Source organism: Hippopotamus amphibius, chromosome 5, assembly GCF_030028045.1.
Source record: "Hippopotamus amphibius kiboko isolate mHipAmp2 chromosome 5, mHipAmp2.hap2, whole genome shotgun sequence".
In the NCBI taxonomy this organism is placed as follows: domain Eukaryota; kingdom Metazoa; phylum Chordata; class Mammalia; order Artiodactyla; family Hippopotamidae; genus Hippopotamus; species Hippopotamus amphibius.
In genome coordinates this window covers 78,558,602-78,585,691 of record NC_080190.1, presented here as the reverse complement: position 1 = coordinate 78,585,691, position 27,090 = coordinate 78,558,602, and the positions used below count along the sequence as shown (strand labels likewise).

The following is a 27,090-nucleotide window of genomic DNA, read 5'->3' as shown; positions in this document are numbered from 1 at the left end:
AGGGCGTGTGTGCTGGGGTAGAAGTCCGTGGCCCTAACTTCTGCAGGGATGCTACGTTATCGGGGGGGTGGGGGGAGCCATAGAGCTGAAGCCATTGTGGCATCTCTTGGCACAGCCTCCCTGGGCCACAGACCCTCGTGGAGTCACACAGCTGTTGGCAGCAGCTTCTGTTGCAAGGGAGTGTCTAGCCAGATCTAGATATCCCACTCTTCGTGCCTTTCTATTTCCTTTAACATTGGGAGCCTGTTTCACTGAAAGATTTACGTTAATAGTCTGGAAGAATGTACAACTAGATACTTGTACCTAAGGAAATAATTCTGAATATAAAGCTCTCCTCCTCAAGCCAGAAATGGGCATCAGGCAGGTCAGAGGCAGCTGATGCAGAGGGCCAAAGCCCCCCACTCTCCCCACGGCTTTAGGGTTCTGGAAGATGGCGACTGCTGAGTTTCTAGTTCCAGAGGTCTGGGGTCTAGGGGAGTTGATCAGTGTAGCTAGAAAAGAACAATTTAATGAGTTTGATAACCATAAACAATAATTTGAGGAATAAGGTAGAGACAACAATAGTTGACAGAATCTCTGGGGAGACCCTAATCTTAGAACAGGAACATCTGTACTTTCTTACAGGTGTGTAAGAAGTGTGTGTGTGTGTGTGTGTGTGTGTGTGTAACAGCCCCAAAGACAGATAGCCAGAGGTCTTTCTCAGGGAGGCTGGGGCCTGTGTCTCTGTACCCAGTGTGCTACTGGTGGAAATGTGACTGCATTTTCCTGTGTTACTGTGAATGCTTTCTAAGAACACTGTGTCTTTTCACAAGGTCGGCTTGTTTGGACGTCTCGGCACTTTTCCAGTGAGAGGGCTGCCGATGGCCACGCGGCTGCTGCTCTGTGAGCACGCCGAGAAGCTGGCTGCCGCCATCGTCCTCAAGAACCACCACTCGAGACTTTCCGACCTTGTGAACACGGCGATACTGATGGCTTTGAACAAGAGGGACTGTGACATCCCATCCAACCTGACCCCTGCAGATGTCTTCTTCAGAGAGGTGAGATGAACCCCCTCCTCCTCTTAGTGTAGCTCTGGAACACTGTGCCGTTTACTGAGTGGGCCCCCAGCAAGGACAGAAGATCTCCTTGAAGTTTTAAATTGGACTCCATGTTTTCTGGGTAAATTATCACTCAGAAGTATCACTCATTTATCGCTTTCCCTGTAAATTAGAGTTTGAGAAGTTGACTACAAAGTCCTCCCTATCATGTCTGGATGTTTTCTTTGTGTTTCTCCACGCCCCTTCCTGACTCTGCCCCAGGGGGCATCTCCGAGGTGGGCTCCCCCCGCCCCTGGCTTCTGTTGTTTTGACGTAGATGCAGCACCATCAGGTCAGAGCTTGGAGCTGTCGTCCCCAGCTTCCCTCCTTGCTGCTTCCACCTGTTTGCTGTGCCCGCTGTCAGACTCCTCTTGGGCCGCCCTCTCCACCCTTCCAGCGACTGCTCCATCCCGGTGCCCCTTCAGGACTGGACCTAATCATGGCGCCCCCCCTTGCTGGTCTGGGGCTGCACCATCCTGCCTTGGTCCCCTTACTCCCGCCCACATCTTTGTAAATGGTCCCTTCACTGAACTCTCCTCAGCTGCCTGCTAGGATCCTGCTCTACGCCTCACTTTTAAAGTCAGATTTATTTTCAGAGGAAAAGAAAAACCTGCTGTGAACTTGTGAGGGAGAAAAGATGAAAGTGCTGGCCAGCTGGTGGTAGCTGGACACTGGTCAGGGTCCACAGCTCTGGTACCTGAGTGATGCCTCACAGCCTCGTGAAAGACAGGGCTGACTTTCCCACCTCCTTTTCCAGGTGTTGATGCCAAGACCCAGGGGCCAGTTGTCTCAGCTGAGACCACAGACCCTGGCTCTGAGCCACCATTTAGCCTGCTGTTTCGGGCGTGGTAGTTGGTTGCTTCTGGAGTTTATAGTCTTTCTCCCTTTGCGTGATTATCTGAATTTCGAAACAATGCAGCTCTGTGGAATTTGGAATTGTTTTTTGCATTTGGGAAACTTTTCTATTTGTGCCTCTGATTTTATTTCCTTCGTCGTACAGTCTGGCTATAGTCTACCATCTAACAGCCTGTGCCAAGAATCTCTTTTATTCTTAATATTTGATGTACTGTAACCTAAAGATAAGACACTGAACTATGTTCAGTCCTATTGACTCCATAAATGTATTTAGATTGAAGAAAGCCTCATTTTTATACGTTTGGGTTTTTTCCTAGGGAATGTAAGGCAAAGCACTTTTCTGTTTTATTTTGTTTTTTAATCAAGGAAATATACCTTGATTTAAATCTGAATGAAAAAAAGAAAGACAATTCACCTCAAATTTCATGATCTGACCAAACTGTTGTCCTTTTTTATCTTTATTCATACATAATTTTACATGATAAAACAAAGGTTTTTGTTTTGTTTTTTAAAATTATTAATGACGAATTGAGCAAGAGTCTGATTCCTTTTTTGCTTTTGGATCAGAGTGCAAAGCATAATTAAGTGAATTAAGTATATGTACATTTTCCAATTAATTGGAAGAAAAAGGAAGGGTCTGGAAATTACCAATCGGATGGATACGTAGTTCATGAGTAGTACCTTAGGAATATGATAGGAGAAAAAAGAAAACTAAAAATGTGATTGGATCCTCAAAAGAGTGCTCCATATGGAAAATAGTAATGTCTAAGACTGTTTCAATCACCATTTATCTTTATTTCTCTTTACATTTACTGGTCTTAAGCTTCCTTTGGGTGAAGTTCTAAAGGTCCTCCCACATAGCATAACCATGGTAACAAGAGAGAGCTGAAGAGGGAGTGCATGAGTTTAATGAAAAAATATATATCAATTTTTTTTTTCTTTTTACCTGTCCCTCCACTTAGGGGTGGTAAATTACGTTACAAACAGGTATTAGCATTTTAAGAGAAGAGCTAGTTAACCCAAGTCAGGCTCCAATTGGTGGGCTATATAGGGGAGATGTGATCTCGCAGCCCTTGATAGGAGGTAAAATAATACAGACTCTGCTTGAGGGTGCACCTTCCACCAGCCTCCAGTCTGGGAACCAGCCCCACTTCCTGGGGCTCTATAAAACGAGTTAACTGCTTCAGAACAGGCCTTCAGCTGTGTTGGTACAGCTTATGAGCAAGGTTTAAAACCACTGAACATGTAACTCACGTGGCAAGGGTATTTAGCAAGTATTTTGACATTTTATTTGCTTTTATATTATTTTCTGCCTTTTATATCACATATGCTTTCATTATATCTTTTTCACATTAACTGTGTAAAAAATTCTTAAAAATTAAGGGTGCTAGATGTTTCTTGCTAGGGCTGTTAGGATGCCTTTGACTGACATCAGAAGTACTAAAGGAAGAACAAGGTTTGCAAGGCAGTGATTTTATTTATGCTACATTGTACATGTGTTTATGTCTTGTTCCTTCAACTAGTTTGTAAGCTCCTTGAGGGCAGCAAATCTGATTTCCATTTCTTCTTATCTCTGAGCTCCTAGTGCTATGCAAACTCTAAATACCAAGTAAGTATCCACTTGATAAATGAAGGGGGGAAAGCTTAACTGTGGGCTGAATCTGGAAACAAATATTTCAGTGCTTAACACTTTTGCAGTTATTTCATATATTAATTAATGACAAAAAACCAGAAAAGAACAGTTACCAATTATGTATTTAATTAGTTACTATGTAGCTACTGCTATTCTACAAACATTTCTATTATGTCTAAAGAAAAGAAATTCCTCAAAGGAAGAAATTAGCAAATTCATTATTTCATTCCTTTAATTCATTACTTTGGGGTCTTACTTTGTATTGTGATGTCATTTGTAACCTAGTACTATTTAAAGGTGGTGTTGAGCCTTTGTAACTATAATAAACAAATATTTCAGTTACTTGATATTTAAATAAAAAATCTACCTGCTAAAAATCCAAAATTTGCTTATTTATCAGACTCAGCAATTTGGGCTCTCCACCTTTTAAAAGTTAGGGTATTCTAGCTTTTCCTGGTTTTTAAATTTGCTTTCATCACTGACTGTCCCTCTGACTTAGTGAGAAAAGCCTGCTGAGTTGATTCCAGGCCGTTGTAATTGTCACCCATCTGCGTGGTTTCTGTTACTAGTAGGTGCCATCTCTGCCCTCCCTCAGGTATCCCAGGTAGATACCATCTGTGAGTGTTTACTGGAGCACGAAGAGCAAGTCTTGAAGGACACATCCTTGGAATCAGTTGAATGGGCAGAAGTGGTGATCAACGTGAACAGTATTCTCAAGGTACAAACACATGGTGAAGATTCCAGCAAATCAAAGCCCAGACCATGGGTAGAGGAGAGAGTGGTTTCCGTATTCCTACTCTGCATCACCAGTAGTCCATAATGGTTTAGCCATTTGTTAATTCCAAAAAGTTAGGAAAACATCAGTCATTTTATCAGTCAGTTAACAAACATTTTGAGTGTTTGCCTTGTGCATGTTAAAAGTTTCTGTTTGGTAGAAAAAACCTTTTATTTGGAGAAGGAGGTATATATCATTGCAAATGTATTAATGTTACTGTAATTGTCTAAATAAGTCTAATTTTAATTACTCAGAAGCTCACTACTTATATTATTGATTAAAATGTTCCATTTAATTTTAGCTCATGGACTTTATAGTAATAGTTTTCCTGCTTTGGTTACCATAGTTTTCTAAAATTGAAATTGAATTATGGGAGTAAAACAAATTTCAAATGCAGAAAGAATCAAAAAAGTAATCCTAAGGCCTGCGCTGAGTAATTTTTTGTAATAATAGACTTGATGTTTCAGATTGCCTTAGAGATCCTGGGATCGCTCACTTCCTGCGTGTGATAACACATTTCATTTTCCAGGACATGCTGCAAGCTGCTAGTCATTATCGACAAAACAGAAACTCCTTGTATAAAAGAGAAGGGCCACTGGAAAAAGAACCTGAGTATATTCCATGGACAGGTGAGACTGCAAGCACTCAGCCCAAATACACGGATTCATTAGCAGTTGTTCAAAATAAATTTCTAATGGTCTGTTATTTTTGGAAGCCTTATTATTCTCCTAGTGCAAGTTTGTAAGTGAAATGAAAAATAACATTAAGTGCCATCTCCAAAATGAGTGGTTCTTATGAAAATCACTTTATTCCCAGGGAATAATTTGTAGATCTTTCTATAACTTATTTTTTTAAACTGGTGCTTATGCATCTACTAGGTTTTAGTATGGATAGTTATTCAGAAAAGCAGGCCCTGGATGTACTGACTTTATTTAGTGTTGATTTAATACAAGGAAGTAAGTGGAGTAGCATTAAAGGAATTTAGAAGGAAGGGGAATCATCTTTACCTGGCTTTGCAGAGGCCATCTCCATAGAGAAGATGCGTTTGAGCAGGACGTAGAGAAGTGTCAACTGACCCCCTATTTGATTTCTTTTTCCATCAAGGGTGACAGGATATAATTTTTAGGCAGTTGGTCTTTCCTGTAGCCATTATAGAACCCTTACTTATATTACTTTGTGTGATTTCACAGCAACGAGTGGTCCTGCCGGCATCCGCACAGTAATAGTGCGCCAGCATGGGATTGTCCTGAAAATGGTTTATCCTCAGGCAGACAGCAACCTCCGAAACATTCTGACAGAGCAACTGGTAGCACTGATTGATTGCTTCCTGGATGGTTACGTTTCTCAGCTCAAGTCTGTGGACAAATCCAGTGATCAAGAAAGATACAACAATCTAGAAATGGAATACCTGCAGAAAAGATCAGATCTCTTATCTCCGCTTCGTAAGTGCATGGTATTTAGTGAGGGCTGTGGGTCTTGGAGTCCGTAGAACGAATGAAGGAGTCAGTTCATTCATGCAGTGAGTATAATATCGTTAACTCAGCTGTAGCTCAGAACTTAAAGCAGAGCTTTCATGTACAGCTCTCTGTGTTCATTTATTCAGCCTCGTCGTCATTACTTACCAGGTAAAAGCATCCTCGATGTGCTGAAGGTGATTTTAAAGCGAGTAAATTAACAGCATGTGGAGACTGCCCTGAGAGAGCTTACTTAACACCTCGGACCTTCACAGGAATCGTGAGACCCCAGGGTAGAGCAGATAAGGGCCGTTCAGGGGTGGGAAGAGGTGGTGTGGCTCTGCAGCAGAGGACATGGCCAGGCTGTCACAGCGAGGATTCAGAGAAGTAACTTGTCTTGCTATGTAAAGGAAGGGAATAGCATCTTAGGTGGGCAGTGATGAAACAAAGGACTGAATTTACATCTTTAATGAGTTTATATGGATTATGAAACTAAATGCCAGTAACTGTAAAGGCTTCCATTAATTATTTTTAGTATACAGTATGAATAAAGGGTATAAATTTTCAAGGAATATTTTTTATTACATATTAAGTTTTCGCTAACAGGATTTTTTTCCATCTCATTCCATAGTCACACTAGGCCAATACCCTTGGGCTGCTTCATTAGCAGAAAAATACTGTGACTTTGACATCTTAGTACAAATGTGCGAGCAGACTGACAACCAGACTAGACTGCAACGCTACATGACCCAGTTTGCTGATCAGGTAATGAACACTGAGGGATGTAGGTAGTGGATCCTGTAAGAAGGCCTTACCATTTCAAATTTTACTTGGGGCTTTTGGAAGGTGATACAGTCTTTTTGCAGTTTTACTAGATACTAATTTGTACATTATGTTTCTTTGTAAATTGGCAGATAATTCTTTATATATAAATATTACTGAAGGATTCTTTGACCTTTGAAAAATATGTTCTTTTATTTCTACTCTTATATTTTCAGTTATAATTAGAAGTACTTAGATATACAGATATTGGTAAAGTTCCAAAGTTTGAATAGTCGCTCTTGGGAGCATGGGATGCTACTTCTAGAGAGCTCAGGTGTCCATACACCTAAGATTCTTGTTTTCCTTCTTTGACATCATGCTTCCTTATTTTTTTTTTTAATGCTTACTGTTTTGGTTTTTTTTTTTTTAAGTTCTCATTGTGACTGTATCTAGGTAAGTTTAAGTTATTCCTTAAAGCCAGTTTATTCAGTCAGTTGATCTTTATGTAAAAACTGATTTTTTTTCTTACTATAAAGGTAACTGTATAAAATTCAGGAAACTGCTATAAACAGAAAAGAAGATAAAACATTCATAATTCTACCACCCAGAGAGAACCCTTTTTAACATCTGCTTTATATTCTTCTAATCTTTTTACTCTACTAGACATGTTCTGTTAACTGCTTATTTCACTTAATACATAACAGACATTTGTCCATGTCATTAAATATTACACAAGCACATTTTTAATGGTGTTATGGTATTTCATGGACTGGACATAACTTATCTGATCAGTACCTGATTGCTGGACATCATACATACTTAGCTCGTATTTCACAATGGTGCTACAATAGGTACTTTGTGCCCCTCATAATTTTTATTTTTTTTAAAGATTCTTATTCTCTGTTGACATTTTCCATCCATTTGCTTTGTTTCTTTTGTTTTCTTTAATATGTTTACTAGTTATGTTAAAGTCCTTTTGTACTAATTCCAAAGTGATCATTCTTAGGTCTGCTTCTGTTGCCTGCATATTCATATTTTTCTGCTTCCTATGTACTGCAATTTTTAATTGTATTTTGGACATTATGTATAAAAGAACCATAAAGATGGAAATCAATACTGTATTTTCCCTGGTAGGCAGATAAGATGAGAGGCAGATCATTCAGTTCATCAAGAATAGAGGTGGTCCAGGGCTTGACTGCAGCTTCTGTTACATTCATTCATTTCTGGTTTCAAATATCTTATGGGGCTAGTGTGTTCCTTGCAGAATTCCCCCTTTAGTGGAAATATCTCTTAAGTACTGTGAAACTGTAGGACACTTTTGTCTTCCTTTCCAGCCCAGCCTCTCACATCACCCCAGCATCCAGCGGATGTCCTGTGGGGAAACTGGCTGGGTGTTTGGGGCCTCTCTGCATTCTGATTTATGGTGCCAACCCACATGGACACGTGGCACCCAGTTGTACCCCTGCAGTTATTTCATTTTGGAAGGATAGCATCTCAGCGCTATCCAGTAGAACTTTCTGTGGTAATGGAGATCTTGCTCATATGTGCTGTCCCAAAAGGAGTCTCTGGCCACAGACGGCCATCAAGTACTTAAAATGTGGCTGGTGTCTCTGAGGAACTGAATTTTACGTTTTTAAATTAAGTTTAAACAGCTACATGGGACCAGTGACTACCATATTGGACAGCACACATCTAAATTCTGTGTGACCCTGAGTAAGACCCCCTTTCTGAATCTCGGTGTCCTCATTTGTCAAATGAGGTGATTTGAGGACCCTGCAATATAGGAAATTAGTGTTTAAAACCAAGTTTCTATTCTGGAGTCTAAGACCTTTGGAAGAAATTTGATACTTTATCATCAGAAATGTATTTTTTAAAACTATATTACTAAATCTTATTGGAGTCTTGGCTTTGTTCTTTATAGAATTTTTCCGACTTTCTCTTCCGTTGGTATCTGGAGAAAGGAAAGCGAGGCAAGTTATTATCTCAGCCCGTTTCTCAGCACGGACAGTTGGCGAATTTTTTGCAAGCTCATGAACATCTGAGCTGGTTACACGAAATTAACAGCCAAGAATTAGAAAAGGTAAGAAGGATTCAGTTATATGGAGTAGAGTTAGGCATTTTTTAATTTAGTTTTAACTAGTTTAGTCTTTTGTAGTTAAATATTACAGGCTTTGAAAAATGTGTATCTCCTATTCTCTCACAGAATTTGATAAAGGTATTTTTCATTTATGATGGTATTGCCATTACTTGTTATATATCAGTAAAAAAAATGAAGCCTGTTGTGATTTGACTGTTATTACAGTAAAATAAAGCACAAAAACTTTAACACATAAATAGCATTCATTGGTCTTTTTGTGTAGTGAGTATTTTCTTATAATAAAAATGTTCGAATTATCAGTAAAAGCAGTAGGTGAATTAAAGTTTGTCCTTGACAGGGTGTTGAATTGTATATATAATTGTTACAGAGCAAATGTTTTATACATGTCTGTTTTCCCAGTAAGTAGTGTGGGTAGCTGATATTTTATTGTGTAATTACTTTCAAAAGTATGATACTGATCTGTTTTTAGGTTTGCTAATACTGACTTGATCTTTCATTGATATAGCTTGGGGGGAAAGACCAAATTTGGGCTTTGTTTAATCTTTATTTCAACTTGAATTAGTACCTAAGATGTTATCACAGTTTTCATATTTTGTTTATTGTAGGCTCATGCAACACTGCTAGGTTTGGCAAATATGGAAACTCGTTACTTTGCAAAGAAAAAAACCCTTCTTGGCTTGAGCAAATTGGCTGCATTAGCTTCAGACTTTTCAGAAGATATACTGCAAGAAAAAATTGAAGGTAAAAGACAGTATATGAACAAGAAGACATGCAAATCAGTCATAGTGTCAGTGTACTCTGAGAATGCGTTCCTCTTATCATTTAATGGGACGCATTAGAAATAGGAGTCATTAGAGGACTGGGAGGGGGAGGAAGGGGGGGACTCGAGGGAGGGTGGGGGGGGACTCGAGGGAGGGAGGGAATACGGGGATATGTGTATAAAAACAGATGATTGAACTTGGTGTACCCCCCCAAAAAAAATAATAAATTAATTAAAAAAAAAAAAGGAAATAGGAGTCATCTCCTTTTCAGTGTCCCTAGAGAGTTATTCAGTTACATAATTAGGATTCTCTTTTTATAGAAAAGTAATTTGTGCTTTAAATAAGAATTCCTAAAGAATAAATTCAAATGATTTGAACAGTGTACTCTGATTACACTCTTAGTGACTATATGCTAAGAATGAACTGCAGAGAGACTGGACGTTTCCTCAGTGGGTGTACTGTAGGTGGTGGTAATTCTGAAGGTATTGGTTTCAGAATTCAGAATTTTTTGATGTCATAATAGTGAAACTATTTTGTGTGTATTGTAAATTGAGAAAGTGATTGAGTATATTGTTATTTTTGAGAACCATCAGGGAGGGAGATATAAATATAGAAGGAAGATGAGGAAGAACCCTGTATTATTGCATTTGAGTTGCAGATATCAGATGGAATCATGATTATTTTTTAAATGTATTTCATGGTTCTGTCCCCTGAAAAGACCTAAAAGCAGTGACACCCTAGTAGCATGCATATACCTAATCCCTTACTTCGATTTCTAACTACGATTTCTCAGCAAAAGGAAATGAGGGCTTATTGAAGAAATTATCATGGGGAGTCTTATTGGGCCAGAAAGCAAAGTTAATGTTGAGGTGTCCACATAACCGCTTCCACTGGCCAAGTTTGGGGATAATTCGAACACCAAAAAGAATGATGGTACAGGATTTTATTTCACAGTTTAAAAAAGAAAAATCCATAAATCCACAGTGATACCCATAAGGGGAGGGGTCAGTGAAATGCTTCTTTACAAAAAACGAATGCCAACTAATAAAGGTAGAAAGAACGATTGACTTGAAAGTCACCATTTTGCAATTGTGGTGAATAATTGGTCATCAGAGGATGCTAAAACCATTGAGTTTAGAGGTTAGGGGAAGAGGATAGTCTCATTTTTGCAGAGTGCCATTACACAGATCTAGCAGATACCATCACCAACAGTCACAGAAACCCACATTACATACTCCCTGGAGTGGTGTGATGTGCCAGTATGTAATACGCCTGTGTTGCTGTATGCCTGCCAATAGTGTTCCACCTGAGTCGAATCACGAGGGAACAGTTAGGTATATTCTCATTGTGGGCACTTTACAATACACACAATCAGTACTTCTCAGAATTCAGCCACATGAAAAACAAACAGAAAGACAAGAGGAGCCACGATGACCATCCGCCAAATAACCGAAATGACTATAAATACACATTTTGGGGACAGCTGGGGAAATTAGAACATAATTAATATTAGGTGATGTTACTATTTGATGTTAAGTTCTTTGGGCCCAATAATGGTATTTTGGTCAAACATCCTTGTTCTTAGGAGATACAGGTAGAAGTATTTTAGAGATGAAATATCAGGATGTCTGCAGGTTTCATATGGTTTAGGGGGAAATAAGCAGATAGAGCAGAGGTGGCAGATGTTCACAGCAGGGGACTAGGTATACACTGCTGCACATTGTGTTCTTTAAAAGTCTTGGTAGGTTTGAGATTTTTCAAAGTAATAGTTGAAGGGGGTAGTATATGTAAATAGAGGTATTTGGCTGCAGGGCTCAGCCACAGAGTCCAGCCTACAGGGTCTGGATTCACATTCTACTGCTGTCATGGTTTTCCTCCAAGGAGTAGGTATAGTGAAGGGAACCTGGACAGAAATTGGACCAATCTAGTTTCACACATTTTATCCAACTGAGTAGCTTTGTGACCTTAGGTAGCTTATTCACCCTCCTGAGCCTCAGTTTCCTCATCTGTAAAATGGGTACTTCTAAGGATCAGAGACACTGGATGTTCTTGGAAAAAAAGTCTTACACATGTTAAGCACTCAAATCATAGGATTAGCGTTTAATTTTTATTAAAATTATTTTTCATGGTTTGGGAGAATCTTCCTCAGTCTTTTATTTTTAAATGCTAATAGTGCATGTTCTAGAGAAGTGTGTATATGTTCTGCAAGGCTGGCTGGTAGTCTGAAAGGGGAGCTGTATTTTAACTTGGCCACCAGAGATAGATCATGTTAATCAAAATATTTTAACACAAGGCATTATTATTTCTGGTTTCCCTCCCACATCTGGTCAGCGTTTTGCATTTGATCACTTCTCGGCTTTTGCTTTCTTAACACAATGAGAATATTTTCAGGTCTCAGTAATTTCCTGCAGACTGTTATCACACTGTCTCTAATTGAAGGGAGTAGATTTTTAAAAGATAACTTGCTATTGATTGTATAAATAATTCCTTATGGAAATATGTGAAGTATAGAAAAAACAACAACAAAAAAGTTTCTATGATCCCTAGAGATAATTACTGTTACTTTTTTGTGTATCCTCCCAGTCTGTTTTCCTAGGTATGGAAATTGCATAAAACAGTTTTGTTTAATTTTTACAAGATTGGGATCATGTGGAATGATGCCAGTATTTGAGTGAGCGTATTTGTGATTTAGTCACTCCATTTTGCTGTAACTGCTGTTAGCAAACAGTTCTCAGTCCTTTTTGCCTGCAACACAACTCATTCTCTGTGGGTGAAGCCAGGTAATGATGGTTTATGCAAATCCAAAGCCTCTATCACTCCATCATATGGTGATAAATATCCATTGCTGGGTAATAGATTTGGTGCACAGTCCTCTGGCTTTTGTTTTTCCTGGCATGTGCTCATGGTGGCGTTTCCCTTAGTGAATGAAATTATACTAGAAACTCTGGTAGAGTAAAAAGAAGTACTTTACAGAGTGACCCTAAACGGCTGAGAGACCTCAGATTTGGGAGCTTGTGCCTCTGAAATCGCTGTCTGCTCCACAGTCGCTTCAGTCAGGAAATTTGTTTCCTTAGCTCTTCTCTCCCCTCCTAATATTTCAGGTTGCTGTGATAATCTGTGTGACTTGGCTGAAACCATGACTATTTGTAACATAATTAGGAATCAAGAATAAGCAGAATTAATAACATTCTAAGATCGTTGAATAGTAATGGGATTACCTTTAGAGCTGTTCCTTTTTCTTTGTAAATTCAGATTTGTTTATAAGAGAACAAAAGTGAACATTCTTCCCCTCCCGCTGTGTTGCTTCTAGAAATGGCTGAGCAGGAGCGCTTTCTGCTGCACCAGGAGACCCTGCCTGAACAGCTGTTGGCCGAGAAACAGCTGAGTCTCAGTGCCATGCCGGTACTGACCGCTCCGCAGCTCATCGGCGTATGTGCTTTTCAAATCCTCACACCGTTTCTTAGTCTCAAAACAACCTCAGTGTTTCCTGGACCACGTAGAACAGTTCCTCAGGGTAGTCATCTTTCCATTTCTTATTTTCCTGGTCACTTTCCCCTTGAGTCAGGTGTCAGAAGCTACTTGGGAGCAGGGTGCCAGTTAGCAGAAAGCAGGGGGTCAGCCTCTGCCCCCCATAGCTCTCCGACTGTTCCTCAAGACGCTTATTCAGGCGACCAGAAGAAATTACTTCCATTGTGTTTTCTACTTAGTACAGGACAGATATGTACCATGAGACATAGTTCAGGCTCCTCTAAAAAGAACTGGTTTTAGAAACTGGATTTGCACAGCCTCTAAGTGCCATCCTCACCATTTTCCTCTGCAACATAGCAGGTTCCTGAGGACATAGCTAGATTGGGGGCTGCAGCCCAGAGAAGGTAATTTTGTTGCTGTGCACACGTATAGCCATAATTCTGCTTCTCTCTTTTCCTTTCAAGGAAGCATTTCAAATGTAAGAGCGATGTCATAGGGTCACCTTGAATTTTCCCTAGTTATGTTACTAAGAAAGCAGACAATTGAAAAACTTCAGTATTTTAGCCATTATTAGTAACAGATTTCCTGTCATTGAGCTCACAGCAGCCTCTCCTGATAGAACGTATTTAATTTAAAAATCTAAGGGGCTGTTGCCTGTAAGACTCAGCATTATTTTATGTATTGGTAAGAAGGAAAAAGTTGTGCCAACTTTACTCTGATACAGAATCAATTTTAATACTAAGTTCCAATTTCAGAGATATTACCATTGTGGGGAAAAAAGGAGGTTCAGAAACAATGAAATAAAATATTGTTTCAAGTGTTGTAAAACAATGACAATGAGTAGATAGCTTTAGATAGCTTTGTTTCTGAAATGATTTTGAGTATTGTCGTTGCTGTTAAAGGATTATATGCAGTATTTTAAAATGAAATATGTCATAAATAGTTGGAAAAAGAAGATAGGAAAATTCAAATTGATATTGTTAATAACACAAGCATTTTTCTGATTATAAAATTATAGGACATTTATGATTGTATAGTCAGCTGTGATCTAACCAACCAGGGATAACCATTGGTAACATATTGGTGTGTTTTCTTGTCTTTTAAGTAAACTATAGACCAACTGCATGCTTTCTCATAGATATCAATTTTTAAACCATTGAAAGGGCAACATTTCAAAAGCATTATAGCCAGCTTTAAAAATGCAAGGGTAGCTGTTTATTGCAGAGTAAGCTCGAAAGAGTACTGAAATGTATACTATCTAGAACTTATGAATATACATTTACTGACATTTTTAAGTGTATATTCCAAGTTATACAAATTAATTACTGAATGAACATAGGTGTGTTTTCAAAGACAGTTTGTCATGAGGTAGATGGAGTATAATTTCCAAATGTGCCACTGTTCTTTGCTATAAAGATACCTATAGACGTGATGACTTCTCTGTAAATCTCTCTAGTCTTGGTTATATGATGACTTAAAATAATACTCTACTTTATTTTAACTTGCCATAGCTGTATATCTGTGAAGAAAACAGGAGAGCTAATGAGTATGATTTCAAGAAAGCTTTGGACTTGCTGGAGTATATTGACGAGGTGAGTAAAAGCACCTGAGGACCTCAGGCAAGGATCACAAATTGTGTATGGTTTTCTGTAGAACTGGGTACATCTTGAAAATGTCGGCTACCCGTAACTCTTGGAATACATACAGCTCTTTAGAAAAGCTTTCAGGAGATCTCACCTCCTGATAATTCTCACGCATTTCCAAGTGTCTTTTTTCCCTGCACAAATGAAAAATGCTGCTTTTCAAGGTCCTGACATATTTTTTCTCTTTCATTTATTGAGTCATTATTAGTTTCTCAAACTGATATGCTGCTTTGTCAGTGTGTTCTTCATAGTGCTCACCCTAAGAGAAGCTGCTTCTCAGCCTTCTTTAAAAAAAAAGATTATATTGATAATTCTGTAGGATAAGTAGTCAGCCCTGCAATTGAAAGTAGTTTGGCAGATTATAAAAACAATAATATGTTGGCTTTTATGTTACTCTGTTTAAAATCTTGACTCTCTCAAACTTCCTGATAAAGTCAGATTATCTCAGGGTAATCAGAAACAAATTCACACAAAGTTATTCATAGTGTTACTCTTCTGAGTAGTATTAATGTCTTAAAGGGAAATTTTTTAAGACTTATAAATTAAAGCATAATCGTATTTATGCAGAATTAGGAGTTGACATAACTCAAATTTAAGCATGTATTTTTAAAAATCAGGACTTAATGAGGATTTTTTTGTTTTGCTGTGAAGGAGGAAGATGTAAATATAAATGATCTAAAACTGGAGATCCTTTGCAAAGCTCTTCAGAGAGATAAGTAAGTTCCCATGGTGTGAATCTAAGATATGCTTTTGGAAAAGGACTCTTTAGGAAGACGGTATCATACATCAGATTGTTTTGTAAGCTAATTGTATTGTAACACATATTATGAAAATGTTAATGGTTTCATTGGCATTCCTAATTTGTGTATTCAATAATTAAGGAGTAGCTTAAGGACTGACTTAGGACCACTGGTTTAATTCTCTACTTTAGATTTGAAATTTTACACTGTCAGTTCGTACAGAAAGATAAATGTTCCTTATTTTCACAAAAACTGGGCCAGTTCTGCCAAGCAAGACTTGATACTGCATTTTTTTTTTTAAATAAGAAGTTAGTACAGTTTTAGAATCAGTACCCGCCTGTAAGTTATTGAGACATCTTTTTCACTGTAATCTCCCTGCAGAGGAGGATTTCTGTCCACTGGAATGGTGGTGGTAAGATTCAGTGGCAAAGAAAGACCAAGAATAATCAATTGTAGAGATGGATTTTTCCCAGGGAAAGAATTTTAAAGAGAGCATGACTTGATGGCTAAAGGCCTTCTCTACTCAGTTTTCCTTTTCCCTGTGGCTTTGAGCAGTTAGAGTAGAACTATTTTTACTAAAGCATTTCTTCCTCTAATCACTCCCAGATAGTTAAAATTGTTGTCAGATTTGGTCTTGGAGGTAATCCTCTGAAGCATCTAGCTCTGCCTATTGGATTCTCCTTCCCAGTTGTAAAAAAATGTATTATGTCATTTGACTGGAATTCCTCATCCTGGAAAACTTCAAGGTATCATGAGGGATATAGCCATTGATTACTACAAAGCAGTGGTCTGTGGGTTTGTATTTCAGTAGTAGATAATCTCAACTAGATAAAGAAGACTACTTAGATTACAGCAGACACTGGTTGCCATTTCACTTTTATGAAAAACAAAGTATATTATAACATATTTTAACTATTGCTTGTGCTCTGAAGGGTCATACTTTGGGGTCGTTACTAGGTTTGTTACTTATAGAATTTTCTTCGGAAAGATACCTCACTACCTCATCAAATATATGCTGGTTATATTGGATGAATAGCTACCTGAGTATAGCATCTTATATCTAATATAGAGACTCTGGGTATATCCAACATTTAAAGCTCCTGCATTTAAATAATTTTCAACAGTATCACAAAACTCAAGATTCTTCACCCCCTACAAACATCAAAACAAATCCACAACAGCAAACAAGTTGTTTTTTTCAGATTATGGCCAGTTTCATTTTCTCACAGTGATTTTATTTTCTAGCTGGTCCAATTCAGATGGTAAAGATGATCCAATCGAAGTATCTAAAGACAGTATATTTGTGAAAATCTTACAGAAACTTTTAAAAGATGGTAAGTGGTTTGTTAATATTGGAAATCAGTGTCACTCCTTAGTTTCAAAATCTTAGAATAATGAGGATTTGCCCAGGTATCAGAGGCCAGGGGATTAAAATTAAACAGTATTGTACTTAGAGAGATTTGTTTAAAATAAAGGGAGGGCTCTTTTCCTCCCCTATACTTGCAGGAGCTATGCCGTAGTGGAGTCACCATCTGCTTGGCCAGTTAACTCTTGTGAAGATGGAAAACCTGAAATGTGAATTTTTTTGGTATATCCCATACTGAACTGGCCATACCATGCTTGAGAGCAAACTACAAAATGTTTTACCCATCCATTTTGGACATTAACACTCTAAAATTAGTTTTAAGAACAAAATAAAAGGAAACAAGAAGGGAGTATATTTTATATATGTTTTGTACCTAAGACAGTGAACAGAATTCCCTTTGCTGATCAAGGTGCAAATAAATAAAGAAGCATTTTTGGTTAAATGTTTATTATGAACGGAAAAGATGAATTAGAGGATACTTAACTTTTACTTCCTTTCATATAACTGGAGCTTAATATATGGAGCAAGCCTAGAGGTGAGAGATTTTCACATTTTATACATAAAGACAAGTGTGGCTTATTTACTGTAGAATTATTAAATCAAAATATATGATGCTAAATCCAGGCAGTGTGCAAAAGAGGCTAACCTAGTGTTTACCGAACTTTTCAGATATAAGGACACTCTTTAATACTACCTGGAAAAAATGACACAATGACCAAAAACTATAGTAAATTCAGCAGCCCTTCTAAATGGTTGTGGATTTTATTCATGATGCCATATTTACACACATTTGGAAATTTTCTGTATATATATCTGCAAGACACATTATTTAATCTGCATAAGACATGCCCAACCCAGTGCCTGGTACCTAGTAGTCACTCAACAAACATTTGTTCCTTGAGTGCCTAGAATTACTTTACAGATTCATAGCCCCAGTCCTTCTGTAATAGATTCCACTCTGCAGTCCTCTGCTTGAGAATCACTGGGGGCCTCAGAGAAGCACTGTGGAGCTCACTACAGTAACCAGAATGCTAAGGTGGAAGCGGCGAACTCTCAGTGTTTACATGCCAGAAGTTTCACTCTGGATACAGCTATTGACCTGTTGACCTGGACGTGTATTTATGAAAAATGGATACTTGACTACCCCATGTTGACAGTAGACTTACTGAATGCTTTTATTTTCAAAGATGAATAAATAACACAAAGGCAGTGAAGCCTTTTCATTGTCAAAAAATAAATAAAAATTTTAAATTAAATAATGAAGGGGTATAGCAAGAGAAGATATCTTTTGCTTGAAGATACTTGAAATTCAGACAGTTAAAATATATCTACTAGGCTTTCTCTTTTATGTATTTGGAATTGAAGAAATAACTGTATATGGTTGATTTCTTTGTGCTGTTGAGGAGATTCATTTGGACCCAAACCTGATGCTTCCCATGACGTTAGTTCTTGTAAAGGTGCCACTGAATGGAATTGTGGCTAATTAAGTATTTGGTGCTATTTAAAGTTCACTTTGCAGTTTTTGCTATTTTTAGATTATAAATCATAGATGGAAAACAGAAATAGAAACCTTTAATTTTACAAAAAGAATTATTAAATTTTGACCAAAGGACAAAAACAAGTGGAAACTAGTATATATATATATATATATATAGTAATATATACAATGACATAATATATATTAACAATATATCATTTATAATATTATATGTATATTATAACACCAAGCCAAAGACATTTATTTTTGAAACCTTTTTAATAATATGGCTTCCATGTACAAGAGTAAATGTTTTTAAAGGGCAGATTCTGAAGGGAGATACAGATAGCTTCACATTATATGTCATAGACTTGGGCAGCCCAAAATTACTTCAGCATGTGGAATGAATTCAGCCTGCAGATATATTTAAGTTACCCACTTGGTGCTTTTCAGTTTTTACATGTTATTAAAGTACATTTTACATAGAGAAAAAAAAATGCATGGCATTGCATGTAGTTTAACATTTTTCCTAATTAGTCACTGGCATTTGATAGTTGAGAAGAGTTCCTACAAAAGTCTTGTTTTCTGACTTCTCTGAAAATCAAAAGATTTGCCATACCAGACTGAAGTGTTTACCTGGCAGCCGTCAGCTGGGGCTGATGAGCACTGCCCACTTTGAATGGGTCGCTGGTCCTAAGTTTACCAAGACCCCGGGGCCATCTTCCTCACAGTACCTGCCAGGCCTTTGCAGGCGTTCGAGTTTTCGATTCTTGCTCTAAAGAAAAGAAATAAGCCCCCAAATATTATGTCTAAACAGAAGGCATACATTATAAAAATAGAAGTCAAATAGGATGGTTTTTTAAGAGAACTAATTTTTAGGAAATTAATGTGATATTTTCACAAGCGTAATACTGTTTTACGGGGAAAAAGTCTATTGAAAGTGTTAATTGTAATAAATGATATATAAATATTGCAAATTTAGTCTCATAACATTTATTATAAAATTTTTTATTGTATAATAATTAAGTACCAAAAATGGTGCTAGGCACTTAGATGATATTAAAAATAAACAGTATTTGATTTTGAGAACCTTATGATAATGTAACAAACTATAAAATATTGCCTTATTAATTTGAAATGTTTCCTCCAGTTTATTTTTCAGATGAGAAAATTGTACATACTGTTTTGTGACTATACAGAGGCTCGTTGGCTTTCCAGCTCAGTAGAGGACTGGTGAAGACATGGTTCTTCCCCTCACCAGTCATAGAGAGAAACTGTGATATGTTTGGAGATACTGTAGATAGCTTTCACAGCAGTGTTTCTACTACATTATTTCCTGAATAGGAGAATATAGAATTGTTTGGAAGACTTTTCTTCTTTTTCTTTTTTCTTTTTGTTGTTATTCTTGAAGAATTTTATATGTATTTTCAAAAATAAACTTGAAATACAAAATAAAGTTGATCAACTTCAGGGAAAATATATATTACCAAAGTTGACTCTAGAAATTAATTTTTTAAAAATTAAGCAGTCCAATCAGCCTAGGAAAAAAAACATTAATAGCCAATTCTCAAGTAAGCACCTCTGCAGTCTAGCATTCCTGGAGTGTGGGAAGACCACCCAACCAAGGAAAATAGTGGATTTTTGATCTGGGGGACAGGTAAATGTCTGAAAGTCTTATAAGAAGATACAGTACAACTTTATTTGTCTTCCTTGATAATTCAGATTCCTGTCTTTAAAATTTTACAGATGGATTATAAGCAATCTTTCACTGATACCTTCTACCTCTTTTATTATGTAGCTGCTTAGAATGCTGTTTGCTTGGGCTTGAAATATTTGTTTTCAAGTGATTATTAGTTTAAAACTTCCACACCAAAGGAATGGCTTAAGCTGTGGAGAAAAATGGAAATATTTCAGATCCTATTAAAGACTTTAAATAGAGTGGCTGTTTTGACCACTAGGGGGAAGAGCAGTCACGCAGCTCCTGCTAAGTAAAGAATGTCATATTGTCAGGCCTGCAAGTATGCTTGGCATTTGGAAGGAATTTAGAACAGAGTATTTCCCAATAGCAGAGTGACGTTATATTTTAAATGGAAGCACAGGTGTTTTTATCATCAGTCATCTTAATTCGTTTGAGAGTTATGTGAAAATAAAAAACAACTTTCTGTGTTTGTGTTCATAGGCATTCAGCTTAGTGAGTACCTACCAGAGGTGCAGGACTTGCTGCAGGCAGACCAGCTGGGAAGCTTGAAGTCCAACCCTTACTTTGAGTTTGTTTTGAAAGCCAATTATGAATACTATGTCCAAGGACAAATATGACTTCTTCAAAAAATGGTCATTGTTCCTGAACACTTGTATGTGTGTCCTTGTAAAAATTTTAGACCTTAAACATCTAGAAGTTTTTACAGTTTTGTAACATGTATTTCTGAGTTTTTTATACTTTATTTGGAAGCTACCACAAACTATGTGTGACCGTAGACTTGGTTTTCAGTTATGATATTTTTTTTCTTCCTCTTTTCCATCTGAAGTTTATCGGTTGTTTTCGTACTTGCTACTCTTCCTTTTTATCTCACTCCATCCAGGGTCCTGCTTCCGACTACTTGTATGCACAGGTCACATCTAGGCTTCAGCTTCTGTAATGCTAAAAATGCCAAGGTTGCCCTAAGTTGTCTCCAAAAGTGCTGTGACCCTGGATGTTATGTACTGGAGAGTGTCTGGAATATTTGGTATCTCTTTTGGTTAGGGCTAGGGGGAAATGTCTAGTGGGGTAAATGTCAAAATTTGCTAACTTATGAAACTAAAAGACAAAGTGGGCCTAATTCATTGTGAGCTTGATAACTGATTACTTTATGGGGAAAAATGTCAAAGTTTTCTACACAAATAATAGAGTATTAATAAAAAGTATTTTGGTGAATAAAACATATTTGTGTGGCTTTCTAACCTACCTGTTACCATATAATAGGTTATAGCCTGTCAGTATGGGGATTCAGTCGGCTTCATGCATTTTCAGGATGATTGACACATTTCCAGCTTTACCACAGTCTGTCTGGCTAATCTAAGGTGTGTGTGATGCTAGAAATCTTTATAGGTTTTCTTAATATGGCAACTGATTTAACTGAAAAGTAGTGGTTCTCAAAGCTTCTTTGTTCTGACCGGTGTCGTCACTCAGTTTTAATTGGGCTTTAAATAAAGACGGAGTTGCTGGCATATTCAGGCTTTGGACCAGTTGAATGCTCTCTAAACAACTTGCTCCAGCAGCTGAAAAGGTCAAGAGTTAAATGTGGTAAAGAGAGTCTGGTTCCTGGCTTCACAAAATACAGTCCTCACACCCTCTCCCCCGCAGGCTTCAGATCCAGCCTCTGAGCATGTGTGGAAGGATGGGTTCACCAAGCTCCTCTCGGCAGTAACCAAAGGAAGGAAATGGGCAGCCTGGCTTCTGTCTGCAGCACAGGAGTTGGGACAGCATGACGCTGGATATCCTGAAGGGCGCTAGGGGAAGTTAGGGAGAGGAACTTGTCAGGTGGCGTAAGAAATGGTTGAATTCTTGTGTTAGAAGACTTTGGTTTTACAGGGCCTTATGGTTCTCACCAGGTGATACTGTCAGGTGATAATGTGCTCTGGGGACACAGGATGCTCTGGGGACCCAGGATCCCGCCACCTTCATGCACTGCCACAAACCCAGTCATCCCTGTGGGAGGAAAGCCAGTCCAACGATGACACTGGCCCATGGATCACAAGGGTGTAAAGCTGCTGCTCTCATAGCACGACGTGTAATTGTCTCATTTTGAGGGAGAAAAGGCTCTCTCTTCTACCTCTGTTATTAGAGATGGTAGCCATAGCTCCAGAATGGCTGGGTTTTTAAAAAATTATTTTTAACAGTAATAGTGAAATTAAGACCTAAGATATTGAGTAGTTTTTTCCTTCTAAATTTTAAAAATTTGTTCCATAATGCAGTCTTCATCAAAGAATTACTGATTTTTATATAAACTGAGTAGTTGATAACAAATTATAAAGGTGCTGTAAAGGTGAGCATGTTTACTAAGGAAAGAGAAACTGTACTGACTTGGAAGAGGTTTCCTTCACTTCTGTCTTTGAACGCTGCTCGGAAAGTCACAGCTTGTGGCCCCAATTAAATCAAAGTATATGGTTGTGGGTTTGATGGTGAGGAGCAGGCTTCGTGTGTTGCTGTGTTTTAGGAACTGGTGAACGTGTCGAGGGTTAAGACAGAATTTGAGAATCACAGCAAGAGACATGCTGGAATTCTTGGTGAGGCAGGAGGTGACTGATGCCCTCTGTTCTAGGGATTTCATTTTTGAAGAAAACTGCTTAGAAATTGGGTTGTGCTTCTTTTTGTACTTTGGGGTCTGAATCGTGGTTTTCTCTCAGCTTCACCCTCCAGGTATAGGGGGACTGTCTGGGGGAATCAGGGTGCGTGGCACAGTCCTCCTTGAGGTGACTGGACCAGAAGGAGAGCCACACCATGATGCCCTTAGCCTCGCTCCCAACGCACGTGTGTGTTTTGAGGCTGACACCTACAGAAGTATTAGTGTAGCCCACCTACCTGTTCCTGGACACTTTATTCAAGGAACGCTTCTAGGGAAAACAGCTTTCTATATTTCTATGTAAATCCACTCATTAAATACCAAAGTATATATTTTTATATATAATCTTGTGTGATTCTAAAATTTTAAAAATACTGTAGAGGGCTTCCCTGGTGGCACAGTGGTTAAGAATCCGCCTGCCAATGCAGGGGACACGGGTTTGAGCCCTGGTCCGGGAAGATCCCACATGCCAAGGAGCACCTAAGCCCATGCACCACAACTGCTAAGACTGTACTCTAGAGCCCTCGAGCCACAACTACTGAGCCCATGTGCCACAACTACTGAAGCCTGTGCACCTAGGGCCTGTGCTCCACAACAAGAGAAGCCACTGCAGTGAGAAGCCTGCGCGCTACACCGGAGTAGCACCTACCTGCCGCAACTAGAGAAAGCCCATGCATAGAACAAAGACCCAACACAGCCAAAATAAATAAAATAAAATAAAAAATAAAATACTCTGATCTCTGTAAAAAAATAAAAAATACTGTAGAAAATGTGAAACCTATTTTTTTTAAATGTATGGAGGAAAATAAACTCCTGTAATCCCACCAGCCAGAAATAACTTCAGTTAACCATTTTGAAATATATCCTAGACAGTGCATGTATCAGTATTGGACTGTGCATGTATTACGTTTTGTAACCTACTTATTTTGATATGAGGTATTGTGAGCATTTCTTTGTATCTTCAATCCAGTATTTATCAACCTTTTCATTATCACCCCTCCTAAAGAGACTTTTTAAGACAATTTTCTTCAATCACTCTGCTCCCTTCACCCCCTCTGAAAGTTTAATACTGCAAATATATTGTATATCTTTTTACGTACCACAGCCTTTGGAACCACAAATCATTGTAATAGCTAAGTTTTTTTTTTTTTTAACCACCTAAGAACCAACGTTCTCCCCTTCAAAAATGCATGTCTTTGGGGCTTCGTAGGTGGCGCAGTGGTTAAGAATCCGCCTGCCAATGCAGAGGTCATGGGTTTGATCCCAGCTCCAGGAAGATCCCACATGCCACGGAGCAACTAAGCCCGTGAGCCAAAAAAAGAAAAAAAGAATGCATGTCTTTAATATTCTTTAAGGTACGATTTTTAAATGACTGCCTGCCACTTTACCATATGGCTATATTGTAATTTAATTATAAATTATAATAAATTATTAAGTTCTCTTAATCTTAAAACACTAGGGTTAATGGTTTTGCATTGGGTTGATTGGGTTTGGTTTTTTGTTTTTACCATTTTAAATAATACTGGAATAAATCTTTGTACAAAAACCTTTGTGCATTCCAGATGCATTTAAAATGACATTGACTTCCTGTTCATTTAGTGATGATGTTAAGTGCTCAGTGAACAGTTCTAATGATTTTTCATGTCCTTTGCTTACCTATCCTACCACCTCACCCCTCTCATCTCCTCCAAACACTTAAAAGAAAGATATTGTACTATTTAAATTGAGTGTGTCTTGTATTCCAGGCACTTAGCTAGTTTCAACCTTCAAATTAGTCTTAAGGAGTAGGTGGCATCCTCAGTTAAGAAGACTGAGTGCCTCTGGAAGCCACCTGCCCCAGGTCACATAGTCCATCAGAGGGGCAGGTATATCCAGATGTGCTTTATTGAAGTACAAGCTTCTAACTAGTTTATTATAGCTGGTGTTGGCGGGGTGGGGGTGGGGTGGAGGGAATGGCTCCCGAGTAATCATGGTCCCTAAGAGATGCCAAAGCAGAGCAAGTCCCAGTCTGAGAAAACGACCGTTAGAGGATCAAAGCCCTCTCCTCCTGACTGCCACGGTCGACTGGACATTTTTAGATGTGTGGCTTGGGAGGACAGTGAGTTGGGTTTTTCCTTTACCCACCCGGTCACTGGAACGTGCCTGACTTTGTGTGCTGCCTGCCAGCTCCCCTCACTGTTCTTTTTGAGAAGACAGAGGAAGGCTGCACAGGGAGCCATGGCTTCATTTAAGATGGCTTTGGCCCTTCATTGGAAAACATCCCTCGAGGATCCCTTATGTTCCAGGACATTCCAAGTGTTGGAGAAGGTTAAAGGAAGATAGAAAGCAGCCTCCACCACTCCTTGAGAAGGGAGGGTCTCCCAAGCCCCCGTGCCTCCCCAGACATGCTGTCGGGCTCACGGAGCCTTCGTTTGCTTATTTGTAAAGCTAGTGGAAACAGTACCTGTCTCACGCACCTCCAGATAGTTAGTTACAGGTTGAATGGAACAACACAAAAACGTGAAGCATTTTACAAATTCATGTCTAAATAGGTAGCAAACAGTTGAAGGCTTAGATTGCGTGAGATCGGGGTCCACAGATGTGTGAGGAGCTGAGGGGACACACCTGGAGTGGGTGTGAGCACACGGGCTGAGCCGTCACAGAGGGCCTCTCAGAGCACTGAGCTGGGGCGGCCCCTGAAAACAGAAGCAGGAGCTCTCTGTGGAGCATATCCTGCGTGCCTGACCTTTCCTCCGGGTCGCTCTCAAAAGGGTGCGCAGGCGGTGACCCGCTTACACAGGCGCGGGGCGCTGGGATGATCCCCAGAGCGTACATGTATGGAGACGCCGTCCACCTGCTCCTCAGGGCCGTTCCTGAGCCAATGAGGATTCGACAGGACCAGAATGAGCCTGAGGGCTGCCCCAGGGTGGCCCTCGGGGACTATTTCAACCGGTGCAGACATCCCTATCAGCGTTCTCAAAGCCCACCTCCCTAAGGTTTGCTGTACCTGCAGATCTCTGCTAGCTTGTGAGTGCTTGAGTCATAGCTTTTCATGTGTATCTGAATCCAATAGACTCTGCGCTTAGGAAAGCTTGTGAGAGAAGAGTTGCACTGAGCAAGAGTTTTGGAAAATACACCCTCCTTCCCCTTGAAGATGTCAAGAAAATTCTTAGGTATTCAGTAAATGACAGCACACTTCTTCCTACCTGCAAGACCAAAATTTAAGCTATTCCCCTTATACTGTACATAGAGTGCATTTGCCAGGTTATTTTTTTTCTGTCTCCACACTCCCGCAGCAGGACACAAGGTAGTGAAAATGAAATTAGTTCTGTCCATTATTCACTCATTCTCTAATTTCGAAAGTTGAACATGAAGCCACAGTGGCTTTATACTCACTACAGAGGCCCCATACTAACCAAACTCCTTATTCTGTAATTGACTTTGGCCATTTAGGGGAAGGGCTGCTGTGCTGTGTGCTGTGGAGGAGGGTTTCATATGCTTTTATATCCCCCCTCAAAAGGACCCACACCTGTCCCAGTTGCTGAGTCCCACCACCAAATGTGAATGGTAGCTATTTCGGGAACACTTGAGCACATCAGGAAAATGAGTAGTTCCATTCCGGCTTACACCGCATCACTGATGTACCCCTTAAAGCATGTCACTGAGTTCATTGCAGAAAATTTTCTCCTTGTGCCTCCCACAGCAAGGTTAGAACTGTTCTCGTTTGGGAGGGGGGATAAAAGTGAGAAGCACCAGCTGGATAACCTCCTCTGACCCCCACTCCACCTTACCATAAGTAGATCCAAATCCTTCTAGAAAACTAGAAAGGCATATCCCCATATATCAGCGGTATAAATAGAACCGCTTCAGCAGGCTCTGGTGGACGGTGACCCTCCAAGGTGGACTGGGAAGCGGCCGGCCTTGGCGGGCATCACCCTCTAAATATAACGATGAGTTTGCTCAGCCTTTACAGAAGGAAAAAGTTTTGCCCATCCTGGAGCGCGACGTCCTTGTCCTCCTTACCGGGAGGAGGGACGGGCGCAGCTTCATCTAGTAAGAACACCTCACCGTTCCGCCTCCAGGTCGTGGGCTGTGACTCTTGCCTTTTGACCGCAGGACAGGGACCCTCAGTGAGCCCCGCCAAGGATGCGGGGGTTAGGGTGCTCAGCTCGGCCCGCCGCACCCCGGAGTTGGCCAGTCACCCCCTGAAATTCACTCCCTTCCCGAGCCCCCAGCGCGCGCCGCGCGCCCCCGAGGTGGGCAGTTCCGGCGGGCCTGTCCCCGGGAGCCCCGCGCCTCCTCCCCAGCGCTCCGCCCTCGCCTCCCGCCACCAGTTGTCTGCCCCGCGACAGCTGTGCGCCCGCCCGCCGCCGGTGGCCCTCTCCGGCGGGGGAGGGGGCCGACGGGGTCAGCCCTCTGGATTCGGGGAGCTCGGGGTAGGGGGAGAGACCAGGTTCTCTGGGGAGCAGGGGGGAGGGGACGCCAGGTGTGACTGCTCCTCCGGTCCCACCACTTGGCGCACGGCTCCCTCCTCCCTGGAGTCGCACTTGAGGGGTTGGGGGGGGTCTGAGTAGAGAACCCGACCAAGGGATGAAATGTGCGAGCACCTTCCCGAGGCCCCGTGCGCGTCCAGTGGCCGGGGCGGGGCGGAGCGGCGGCGGACAGGTGCAGCCCAGGGCAAAGG

General features: G+C 39.9%; 1 protein-coding gene across 5 annotated transcripts in view; it reads left to right on the top strand.

The window, feature by feature from the left end:
* NUP133 (nucleoporin 133) overlaps positions 1 to 21,024 on the top strand; it is a 47,457-nt gene extending 26,433 nt beyond the window's left edge. For 3 of the 5 annotated variants that reach the window (XM_057735523.1, XM_057735522.1, XM_057735526.1), the window contains 12 exons: positions 813 to 1,037; positions 4,160 to 4,282; positions 4,869 to 4,968; positions 5,530 to 5,781; positions 6,425 to 6,558; positions 8,477 to 8,635; positions 9,259 to 9,394; positions 12,725 to 12,843; positions 14,394 to 14,474; positions 15,177 to 15,241; positions 16,511 to 16,599; positions 20,288 to 21,024. In XM_057735523.1, the coding sequence (XP_057591506.1) occupies positions 813 to 1,037; positions 4,160 to 4,282; positions 4,869 to 4,968; positions 5,530 to 5,781; positions 6,425 to 6,558; positions 8,477 to 8,635; positions 9,259 to 9,394; positions 12,725 to 12,843; positions 14,394 to 14,474; positions 15,177 to 15,241; positions 16,511 to 16,599; positions 20,288 to 20,424 (1,620 nt within the window). In that variant the 3' untranslated portion in view covers positions 20,425 to 21,024. Of the gene's footprint in view, positions 1 to 812; positions 1,038 to 4,159; positions 4,283 to 4,868; positions 4,969 to 5,529; positions 5,782 to 6,424; positions 6,559 to 8,476; positions 8,636 to 9,258; positions 9,395 to 12,724; positions 12,929 to 14,393; positions 14,475 to 15,176; positions 15,242 to 16,510; positions 16,600 to 19,258; positions 20,266 to 20,287 lie in introns of those variants that run through there. The other 2 variants (XM_057735525.1, XR_009053790.1) reach the window with 2 other exon arrangements.
* The last annotated feature ends 6,066 nt before the right edge of the window (positions 21,025 to 27,090 follow it).